The following is an 11,011-nucleotide window of genomic DNA, read 5'->3' as shown; positions in this document are numbered from 1 at the left end:
GACATAAGTTAAGTGATTGGTTTAGTGAGCATTGTGGGCAATGAGAGGAGATATGTGTTGTCGAGGTGGGAGTAACACAGAATGGGATAGGATAAGCGTAGTAAGATCTTTCATGGGGTCACTTATGCATTTGTTGCATATGTGTTTGACCGTGTGCTGATTAACTAGGTGTTAATTTGTGGACTGTGTGAACATGATTTTGAAAGATCTGTGTGTTATCCTATATATATCTTCATCGCATGATTATTTGTTCACTGTGAATACTTGTTTCTATTTGGGTGTTTTTGACCTTAGCCCTGGTGAGTACATGGAGCAAGTATCGTATGTGTTTCAAGTTGGAAACACGAGGTAAGGTCTGTTATTCCAATTTTATTGGATTACCTTGATTGTGCAAGTATAAACTGTGTGTTTTGGTTGCTTGCAGATTATTGGGCATCAATGTGGAGATTGTTGGGTTTTTTGATACCCAATAATCCGGGCGATGATTTAAAATAGTTGTCGAATTATTTATCGACACCGTGGACTTGGCTCGACTCGGAGATGAACTACACTTTTGGATGGTTCGGGTTTGGGTTGGATGATTATTTGGTTAGTTGGACCATTTAGTGATTAATATGGAGTTGAATATTGGCTCATTAGTTTAGGTTAATTGGTAGCCCGCTTAGTGAACCCTAGGCCCAATTAGAGCGACCTAAACTAACATATATGTATTTATCTCCCAGCCGTTTTTGGTGGAGTGTGTGTGTTGTAGCAATGGAGAGAAGAGTTGAGAGAAGAGAGGCAACCGAGAGAGAGGGAAGTCATGTGAGGTTGTGAGTGAGATTCAACCATTGTGATATCTTCGTCTTCCTCTCCATACCTTTGTGGATTGCTAACATCACCACCATTCTCCTTTGTGGGGTTAGAGAGAAAGAGAGCAGTCCAAAGTGAAGGTGAAAGTCTCAGGTCGAGCCGAAGTAAACCGGTGTTCGTTTGATTTTTTCTGAGTTCGAAATCAAGATTTATTAAGGAATTTCCACTACACTAACAGTAGTTTTAAACTGGATTACTCTTTAATCATATGATGTCCAAAATAAATTCTTAGCTGCACTCTTTGAATAAATAATGTCCAATATAAGTTATTAAATGTCACTATCTGAATAAATAAATTCTGCCTTGGACTTTTCTTATAATTGAATTCAAAATTGGAGGAAATTAATAATTTTTTTAAAATGATTTGGACTTTGCATGTAGGGCTCATTTGACTTGATTTTTGTAAAGTTAAAAGTAACTTTTAAGAGTCAAAAATTGCTTTTCGATTCTTTTGATTAAAGTGTTTCTTTTATTTATAGTTTTTTAATTGACTTCTTCGAAAAATGTTTTTCGAAGAGAGAGATCTTTTAAAAAAATAGTTTTCAAAACCTACTTTTGAGACCTAAACCTATTTGTGTAACCGTTTGATCAATTTTAGATGTATTTGAACTACATTATTTTGAAAGAATATATTTTGAAATAATATATTTATAGAGAATGTGTGGTTGAAAAATAAGAAAAATTTTAAATTTAAGTATAACATTATTTTATTGAAAAATATTTGGTTAAAATGATATCAAATCATTGTTTAAAAATGTATTTTTTTTAATACGACTCAAACTAGGCCTTTAAAAAAGTAATTCTTTTACTTAGAATTTTTTTCAGAGAAAGCTAACTTTTGTAATTTTTCTCTAAAAACATTTTGAAAGGATAAAACTCTTTTAGAAATTAATTTCAAACATCAATTAAAATAACTTTCTTAAACTCCCTTTTACAAGAAACGAAAATAATAGTAGAAATCACTCTTTTATGAGAGTGAAAGCAAAAACAAATATCTACGACTCTCTAGCGACCGGTAATATAATGATAGCCTTAGATCATTTTCGTTGCATTTTAAGAAGAATAATGTTATTGATCATCGATGATGTAAAACATGGTTAGATGAGAATTACTTGATATTCAATGTTAAGTTTATTTAAATGCAAAAGTTAAAGTCACGTGATTTAGCCCATATTTGATTCCCATTACCTGAAAATGAAAATGAGGGGAATAGTATTTTTTGGAAAAATGAGTGATTGAAAAAGAAGAAAAAATTTTCGATTTACGTGTAATATTATTTTATGTAAGATTGTGTGGTTGAAAATAAGAGAAAGAAAAATGAAATGTAATGTAATTTAATTTAATAGGGATCCAACATGGGCTTATTTGATTAACCTATTAATTATGCTACATAAACATAATCATTTATCACAATTTTTTCAACCAAGTAAAAGGAAAATAAAAAATCTTCTCTTAGGATTTATGTAACTCCTTTAGCATTATTCTGTGGAAATTTTATTAACTTACTTCTCCCACAGCATCCGTTAGATCCATCCACTCTTTGTTGCTGGTTTTGATCAATTTCATAGTATAGGATTCACATACATGTATATACACGTATAAACAGTTGCAAATGGCGGAGGAGAGATCGAATGGCGGATTGGCGTCGGTGGACTCGATGGAGTTCCGGTGGGTGTATCATCAGGACGAGGAAGGGTCGGAAATTTACAACCACGGTAACCACGGCGGGGATTCGACGCTGCGTGATTCAGACGATGAGGATAATACGGGGCAGAGGCTGATTCGGACGGGTCCGAGGATTGATTCGTTCGATGTTGATGCTCTTGAAGTCCCTGGCGCTCAAAGGAATGATTATGAGGTGAGTATTTTGATCTTGATTCAGTTTGTTAGCTACAACGTGTTTTTTTCTTTTCTTTTCTTTCTTTCCTTTTTTTGGCCTATCTACAAGTATATTTCTAGATTTTATGAGTTTTAGTGGGTGCTTCTAGCAATTATATAGTAGTAGTAGTAGTACGAGAGTGCTGGAGCTTAGAACTATGAGAAAATTAGTATCTTGTTATGATGTTGGAGTGTGTAGCTAAAAGGAGTTACGAGCATGTTGAAAATAATAATAATAATAACATAATACAAACCTCTATTACTGGCATTATATGCCGTTGCTATTTACCCTTTCTTGCTCTGGCTCAGCATTTTGCTACCATTGTCACCCTGTAAAAGCCGCCATCATTACCTAAGCAATTGTGTATCTATGTTTACAGCTTAAGGACCTCCGGAACGAATCTCCTTCAATCTGTTGAATTGAAGCCCATTTGCTCAATACTTTTAATGTTGGCCAAGCTTAAACGGAGCAGATTGAACTGAGCTCTAAAAAGCAAGTCATAATATATAACTGCTGATCTTGGGTTCATAGATCTTGGCTGTGCGAAGCCCCCATCTCCCACCAGCCCAAAGCTCCAAATATAAGATATTGGTCAAATTCATATTTTTTGCTATAAAACTGTGGTAGAGTAGGCTTTTTTTCCATGCAATTACTAGACTTTTTTTTTTTTTTAAATAAATTGCTTGTAACTGATATTAATAACCGATTGCACTGTAATTGTTTGCTGAAGTTGGATGGTAATGCAACATATTTGCTTAATCAAATAACTTTTTAAGAGTAATCTTATTGCCCAAGATTAAGTTTACTTAAAGCAGCAGTTTTGAGCTTTATCAAGTGATCTGAAAATGTCCCTGGTGCACTCATGATTGATCAAAAAACACCATTTACTCAAGTCAAACGTGCACTTACATTACCTAATACACAAGTCATTTTCTTAGGGGTACTAGTACTTTTCTAATAACTTTTTTTCTGGCATAGTACTCCTACGTGCAGTTGAGATTATTTTCTACAGGCTTTTCCGTAATCCCTGCACTTCTCCTTTCCATCGTCTTGTCTTTTTTTGAATAATCTTTCCTAACCGATCACCAAACTCACCAGCCATTTATTCCAATTTCAGCATCAATGAAACTTGAGGCTTCATGTGAAATTTCCATATAGCTGCTCCCACATCATTTTGTTACCAACAGTGGTTTGTTTAAGATGGTAGATGGAAAAAATAAAATAAAAGGCTTGGAATACTTTTTTGTTAAATCGAATGCTTAGAACCAAATAAAAGAAACAAAAAACGAAAAAAGTTTCTGAAGAGCAATTTTCCTCCCATCAGTGCTGGATAGGTTTGTAAAATAGCCCCAACTAGAAAATTATACGTACTGTAGCACCTCAATAGAAGTATGTCCTGAGTAAGTGATAAAGATACCAAAACTTTCAGAAATCTTGATAAGTCAAAAGTAATCCTAGAAACACCAGTTAATAATCAACCTTAGAGCATTTGGAGCTTGATTGTAACCCTCATATCAATAAATAACTGATCCTATTTTGACTCCAGTATTCTCATAAATAGGTGGATGAATGAGAGGTGGACTTTCTGTTTGATTTACAGCTGGAAAGTTCATTCATCAAGAAGTCTAGACATTATTTATTGTTTGAATAGTTGCATTGTATAACTGCAATATGAACTTCTTGTTTGACATTTTCCCCATCATCGTCAAACTTAGGAGTGCCCCATTACCTGTGGCTAACTGAGCTACTGTTACAGCAAAATATATCTAGATATTAAACAGATTGACTTAGCAACTTTTTTTTTTTAATAACAATTAATAAATAAAAGCAGTGCTTTGTAGAAGTACCACTGCACTTGTGTTTGGCATATTCCCATATGACAAAAAATGCTGTGAGAGATTGGTGTCTTGATTTGAAAAATATAATGGCAGGATGTCACTTTGGGCAGGAGGATCATACTGACCTTTCAGACACTAGGGGTTGTCTTTGGTGATGTGGGGACCAGTCCATTGTATACCTTCAGTGTGATGTTCAGCAAGGCACCGGTTGAGGCAAACGAAGATGTTCTTGGTGCATTATCACTAGTTTTGTACACCTTAATTCTGATTCCACTTATCAAGTATGTCCTCATAGTTCTTTGGGCTAATGATGATGGTGAAGGTATGTTACTTTTAGGATTCTTTACAATGTCAATGTATATGATTATACTCGGCATGGCGTGTAATTCACTCAACAAATGAGGTTCAGTTTTCATAACCCAATTGTGCAGGTGGTACATTTGCTTTGTACTCTTTGATCTGTAGGCATGCTAAAGCTAGTCTTCTGCCCAACCAACTTCCATCAGATGCTCGCATATCTAGCTTCAGACTTAAGGTGCCATCACCAGAACTGGAGAGGTCTCTGAAAATAAAAGAAAGACTCGAGACTTCTCTGACGCTGAAAAAGCTTCTTCTGATGTTGGTTCTCGCTGGTACTTCCATGGTGATAGCCGATGGTGTTGTTACACCTGCAATGTCAGGTACTTATGGAAGATTCAGTTTAGTGCCTTATACCTTTGTTGGAGAACTTGATGCTTTTGACAGTCTGTAGATAAGAGGGAGTTTGGCTACTCTTAAGTATATTATGTTCCAACACTTGGTTGATAGCTTGAAGTTGATGTCAATCCTACTAATTTCTTTTGCAGTAATATCTGCTGTTAGTGGCTTAAAGATTGGAGTTTCTGGGGTAACACAAGGTAACTATTTCTATATAATTGATTATAACCAACAGCATAGGTATTTTGGACATAAGAGTAGGATTTTTGTTTGAATTGCTCAATTCTTTTGCTATTCATCAGATCTGAAGTTATTACAGTCTTTTTACACTAGTAAAACTGTAGATACTGGGATATAAATAATCTGATGATTAAATTACGTTTTGTGGATGGGTAACTCACATTAGGATAGGGTTTTCTAGAAATGCCAATGTTCTTTCTGTTATTACCTGTTGAATAAAAGCTAAATTTACTGATTAAAGACACATTTTCATTTTCAAGTCATCTTAGGAACTTAGCACATGCCAATTTTTCTGATGTAGCAAGTGATCGCTCTTAATCAAAAAAATGCTGCAATACTAGGAGAAGATTGGAGAAATTGCCTACTGAGGAAGTTAAGATGTTTGTCTGGAGCTATCATAAAACACATCCTTTATAGTACATCTGACGTAAGGGGACTTAAACTATGCTACTTAAGTATTTGTTTGGCTAGCCAGTCTGATTGCTGGCATGCTAATCATCTCAGCATAATACTTGAATAGATTTATACTCATTAATTTGGAAGATAATCACTGTGACTGTGAATTACAAATAAAATACCTAGTAGAAGATTTTTGGCAATAGAACATGTAATTTTACATTTACTTTGAAACTTGTTTGATTTTATCCATATTCATACTAGTTCTGACTTCAACGTGGCATAGAAAGTCAAGGTGATAATGAAGAGCTATTATTTCTTTGCACTGCAGAGCACGTGGTGATGATCTCGGTTGCATTTCTTATAATCTTGTTCAGTGTACAGAAATATGGAACAAGTAAAGTGGGGCTCATAGTGGGTCCTGCCTTGTTTATATGGTTTTGTTGTCTTGGGGGCATTGGCATATACAACCTTGTTAAGTACGATACACATGTCCTGAGGGCATTTAATCCAGTTCACATATACTATTTCTTCAAACGCAATTCTACCAGTGCTTGGTACTCCCTTGGGGGCTGTCTTCTTTGTGCAACAGGTAAACTTTGAAGTATGTAAACTAATGGATACCTTGAAAGGAAAATATGTATTAGAAGAATTCATTGAGTAGTTTTTTCCCCTCTCTTTGATGGATTCCATGTTATTCTTGGAGTTAAGCTTGCCTTTTGTGACTGTTGTAAAATTGAAGTTCATTATTCCAACTGCAAGTTTTATGACTTTCTATTTCTTGGGTTGGGTGATATTTTTCCTTCATATGTTTTTCTGTACAATTATCTCTTTCAAAACATTAGAGAAGTTTTTGATACTATATTAAATATTTATGTATATCAGGATGACCTTGAAGACCACAAAGAGGTGCCTATTAGAAATTAACTGCTTTCAATAATGTTAGGAAAATATTAAAAATCACTGGAGCTGTTTCTAAATGAACATTCTATTGCTCTACTTCAGCAACTTGATCTCCCTATACGAGCTTCTTGGCTGATAGGGTATTTGGTCCTTTCTTGGAACACAATTTTGTGGCTTCTGTTTTGTCCTTTAAGAGTAGCTTATTAACTTACAACCATGAACTCTTAGTGCTTGTCCATGATTGAGTTTTACATCATCAGTAATATGATACTCTTGGCTGTTTTCTTTGACTTATTCTGTTCGTTTTCGTTATTCTATATTACAGTTCTTATATATTTCTGATGATCAGTTCTGACTCAGGTTCTGAAGCAATGTTTGCAGATCTTTGCTATTTTTCCGTAAGATCAGTGCAGGTAAACCAGTTACCTGCATCAGACCTTTTTTTATTAAATATCTTACATTTTTTGCTTTTTCCTACTATCCTAATTTTTTCTTATGAAGACTTAATTTTGTTGTTGCAGCTTACCTTTGTGTTTCTTGTGTTACCTTGCCTTCTGTTGGGTTATCTGGGTCAAGCTGCTTACCTTATAGCGAACCATGGCAATACAACTCAAGCCTTCTTCTCATCTGTTCCAAGTAGATACATTTTTCTATTTCTCACCTTTAATATCCACACTCATTTGAAAATCATAGATATGTTTATAATGATTTTAAGTTTGAATGATAAGGTCAAAAATGTCTCAATTGTCTAGATACAAGTAACAGTAATTTCATTTTTCCTCATTCAAGATTGCAGCTTATACTATATTCTCATGTAGTTCGTAATATCAATTTGTGCATTTTAATCTGGACTTGAACTATTGATCCTAGAGAATTGTAAGCATAAAGAGGGATAAATTAACTGGGTCTAAATCCTGGATTTTAATTTTTAATTCTGCTACAGGTGGAGCTTTCTGGCCAGTGTTCCTTATTGCTAATGTAGCTGCATTGATTGCTAGTAGGGCTATGACTACAGCGACATTCTCTTGTATTAAACAATCAACGGCACTTGGTTGCTTTCCTCGCCTTAAGATCATTCATACCTCGCGGAAATTCATGGGTCAAATTTACATTCCAGTTATGAACTGGTTTCTGCTTGCTCTAACCCTGGTTTTAGTCTGCACTATTTCAAGTGTTTACGAGATTGGAAATGCTTATGGTAATTCTTTATCACTTATCTTTGAAGTTGGATCTATTACCAGTATACTTTTGTGTAGATTGCTTTTAGATTATCAAAGCTGACTCAAGTTGAGCTTAATAAATTGATAGAAACCTAAATGTGTTGAAGCTTAGATTGTTAAGTTAGCAATCCAATCTAAAAAGAACTTCCATTGATCAATTTATGAGCTGATGTTTGAGAAGCTTGATTTGTCTAAATCTGAAAGAGAATAGTCATTTTATGTTAGATTCATATTGGTTTCTGCCTGTGCAAGGTCCCAATTTTGAATTATCAGCACTTTTTATTGTAATAGAACCTTTGAATGCACAATGACAAGACCTTGCACTTCACTCGGAAGATTAAATCATTGATGCTTCCTAGTCCTACTTTTTTAGTTGACTGTAATAGATCTAACTACAACTCCATCTCATAATGAGCTGTTGGGAGTTCTAAATATGGGGAATGTTTAACATCAGTTTTATTTCCATAAAGTAGCTGTAATATAGCCAGTTGTTTTCTAGTTCTTGTTATTTTTGACTTCTTTCTAGTAAGTTCTTTTTGTGTTGTTTTTTGAACAGGCTTTTGTATATTCTGATTTTACATTGTTTGACAGGCATTGCTGAACTAGGAGTGATGATGATGAGTACAATCTTAGTAACTCTTGTAATGCTTCTCATATGGCAGATACGTATCCTTATAGTGCTGAGTTTCGCTATTATCTTCTTGGGGTTGGAGTTAACATTCTTTTCATCGGTTTTGTGGAGTGTGGGGGATGGTAGCTGGATCATACTGGTTTTCGCCATAGTTATTTTTTTAATAATGTATATCTGGAACTATGGGAGTAAGCTAAAGTATGAAACTGAGGTTGAGCAAAAGATGTCAATGGATTTGCTGCGAGAACTGGGTCCTAACCTAGGAACAGTAAGAGCTCCTGGCATTGGCTTGCTTTATAATGAGCTTGCGAAGGGAGTACCAGCTATATTTGGACATTTCCTTAGCACTCTGCCTGCTATGCATTCAATGATAATATTTGTGTGTATAAAATATGTTCCTGTTCCTGTTGTACCTCAAAGTGAAAGGTTTCTGTTCCGACGAGTCTGCCCCAAAAGCTACCACATATTTCGCTGTATTGCCAGGTAAAATATCCTGTAACTAGTGTATCCTCATTTTATATGAAGTCGTATCATTTTAGATTTCCTCCTAAAACTGGCATTTCCCTGATTCATCTTGAATGCAATTGTGCTGTGGATAAAGCAGTTTACATAAAAATTAAAATGGTGCATTATGCTGGTGGATCAAATAAGCATTTCAAACTCCTTTGTTTATGGAGAAAGCATCCGAAATAACTGAATTTTTTTATTTTGTTGCATGGGTATTTAAGATACTATTTCCTTGGCTTATTTCCACTATTAAGAAGAGTATGCTCCTCAACATGGGATGGGTTTATTGTGAACTTAAGCCATCTGGAGCCTTGCTTTGAAATTGGAAGATCTTCACATGAAGGTTGCACCTTAATACACAATTGCTCAGCAGTAATGTATTGAAAAAACAAAACTTGACCATTGCAAAATTTTAGATTCAGATCATTTGGTTAAATTCTTTTAATTATCATCAAAACGTTGCCCATTGACCATTTGAATAATGCATCTTATTACTGGGATGTTCTATTTGTAGAAATACAGTAGTTTTATTGCCAAAATATCCTGCCTCATCCTGACTGTGATGGCTCCCACAAAATGGTTTAACGGAGTCATTTATTAAATATCTATAACTTATTGTTAGACCATTACTTATGAAAACAAAACTCCCAACTTAAATTTGGGGTCATGCCATATAACATGCTACATCATTGGTTCGTATAAGACCAACTGCCTATTATCAATATTCACCTTTACAATAGGCATTTGGTCATGAACCTAATATTTTTCATCTATGTATTTTTGATTGTGTTGTCTAAGTACCTATTTTACCCCCCCCCCCCCCCCCCCCCAACATATTATTGAGCACTTAATGTTCTGTCCAACTCTTGCCACTAATAGATATGGTTACAAGGATGTCCGCAAAGAAAACCACCAGACTTTTGAGCAATTGCTGATTGAGAGTCTTGAGAAGTTCATTCGTAGGGAAGCTCAGGAAAGGTTGCTGGAGAGCGATGGTCACGAGGACTCAGATTCTGAAGAACATTCTTTTTCAAAGGATCTAATAGCTCCCTATCAGAGTGTGTATCCACTTGGCGTCCCTCTGCTGTCTGATTTTAAGGAAATGACCAATTCCTTTTCAGAAGCAAGCACTTCAGACGAGCAGTCTGAGACATCGTTACATGATGCAGAGCAAAGTCTCGAGAAGGAGTTGTCTTTCATACGCAAGGCCAAGGAATGTGGGGTAGTATATCTTCTGGGTCATGGGAATATTAGAGCAAGAAAGGATTCTTGGTTTATTAAGAAGCTTGTCATTAATTACTTCTATGCCTTCTTGAGAAAGAACTGTAGGAGGGGTGTCGCGAATTTGAGTGTTCCGCACTCGCAGTTGATGCAAGTGGGCATGACTTACATGGTCTAAAGTCGAGCTTTTATCGTAGAAGACTTGCATGGTCTGAGTCAAGCTTTTATCATAGAAGGCAGACTTCGTTTTAGCACCAATTCTGAACAGCGGCGTTTCGCTTCCAGCAGAATCAAGGGAACTAAATGGTATTTTTGCTATTCATACCGGTCACACTTGTGGATAATGTCCAAACCGTTGCAATGATCAGATTTATTTATATCTTCCTTGGGTTTTACATTAGCTGAATTTGGAGTTTCTTTTTTAATATCTGGGAAATTTTGTAGTTCTTAACCAGTGCTATTTCGTGGATTATCATGATTTGTAGAGGTTTGAAGTCTTTGTAATTACCATTTTCATATCAATGGGCTCTTTGATAGTGTAGTTCCTTTTCGAAGTAGTTTTCATGTTTATTTTTGCTTGGTAGTGGACTCTTCCATCTTAACAGTTACGCGCTGCTCGGGAGGAAAA

The 11,011-nt window shown here is 35.3% G+C and overlaps 1 protein-coding gene across 4 annotated transcripts; it reads left to right on the top strand.

Annotated features, from left to right (window-relative positions):
• Positions 1 to 2,283: 2,283 nt before the first annotated feature.
• On the top strand, positions 2,284 to 10,937 carry LOC111409758 (potassium transporter 7-like). Of its 4 annotated transcripts, none has more exons than XM_023039774.1 (10): positions 2,286 to 2,710; positions 4,663 to 4,891; positions 5,001 to 5,249; positions 5,415 to 5,465; positions 6,233 to 6,493; positions 7,165 to 7,217; positions 7,326 to 7,440; positions 7,748 to 8,002; positions 8,616 to 9,138; positions 10,042 to 10,937. In XM_023039774.1, exons 1-10 carry the CDS (start codon positions 2,465 to 2,467, stop codon positions 10,559 to 10,561), a joined length of 2,502 nt encoding a protein of 833 aa, XP_022895542.1. In that variant the 5' UTR covers positions 2,286 to 2,464; the 3' UTR covers positions 10,562 to 10,937. The 4 variants fall into 4 exon arrangements, with proteins under 4 accessions (XP_022895541.1, XP_022895542.1, XP_022895544.1 ...); XM_023039775.1 differs by having other exon boundaries at positions 2,526 to 2,710; positions 4,680 to 4,891; XM_023039773.1 differs by having other exon boundaries at positions 2,284 to 2,710; positions 7,165 to 7,440.
• The last annotated feature ends 74 nt before the right edge of the window (positions 10,938 to 11,011 follow it).

This window comes from Olea europaea, chromosome 15 (genome assembly GCF_002742605.1).
Source record: "Olea europaea var. sylvestris chromosome 15, O_europaea_v1, whole genome shotgun sequence".
Taxonomy (NCBI): domain Eukaryota; kingdom Viridiplantae; phylum Streptophyta; class Magnoliopsida; order Lamiales; family Oleaceae; genus Olea; species Olea europaea.
This window is presented reverse-complemented; position numbering and strand designations above follow the sequence as displayed.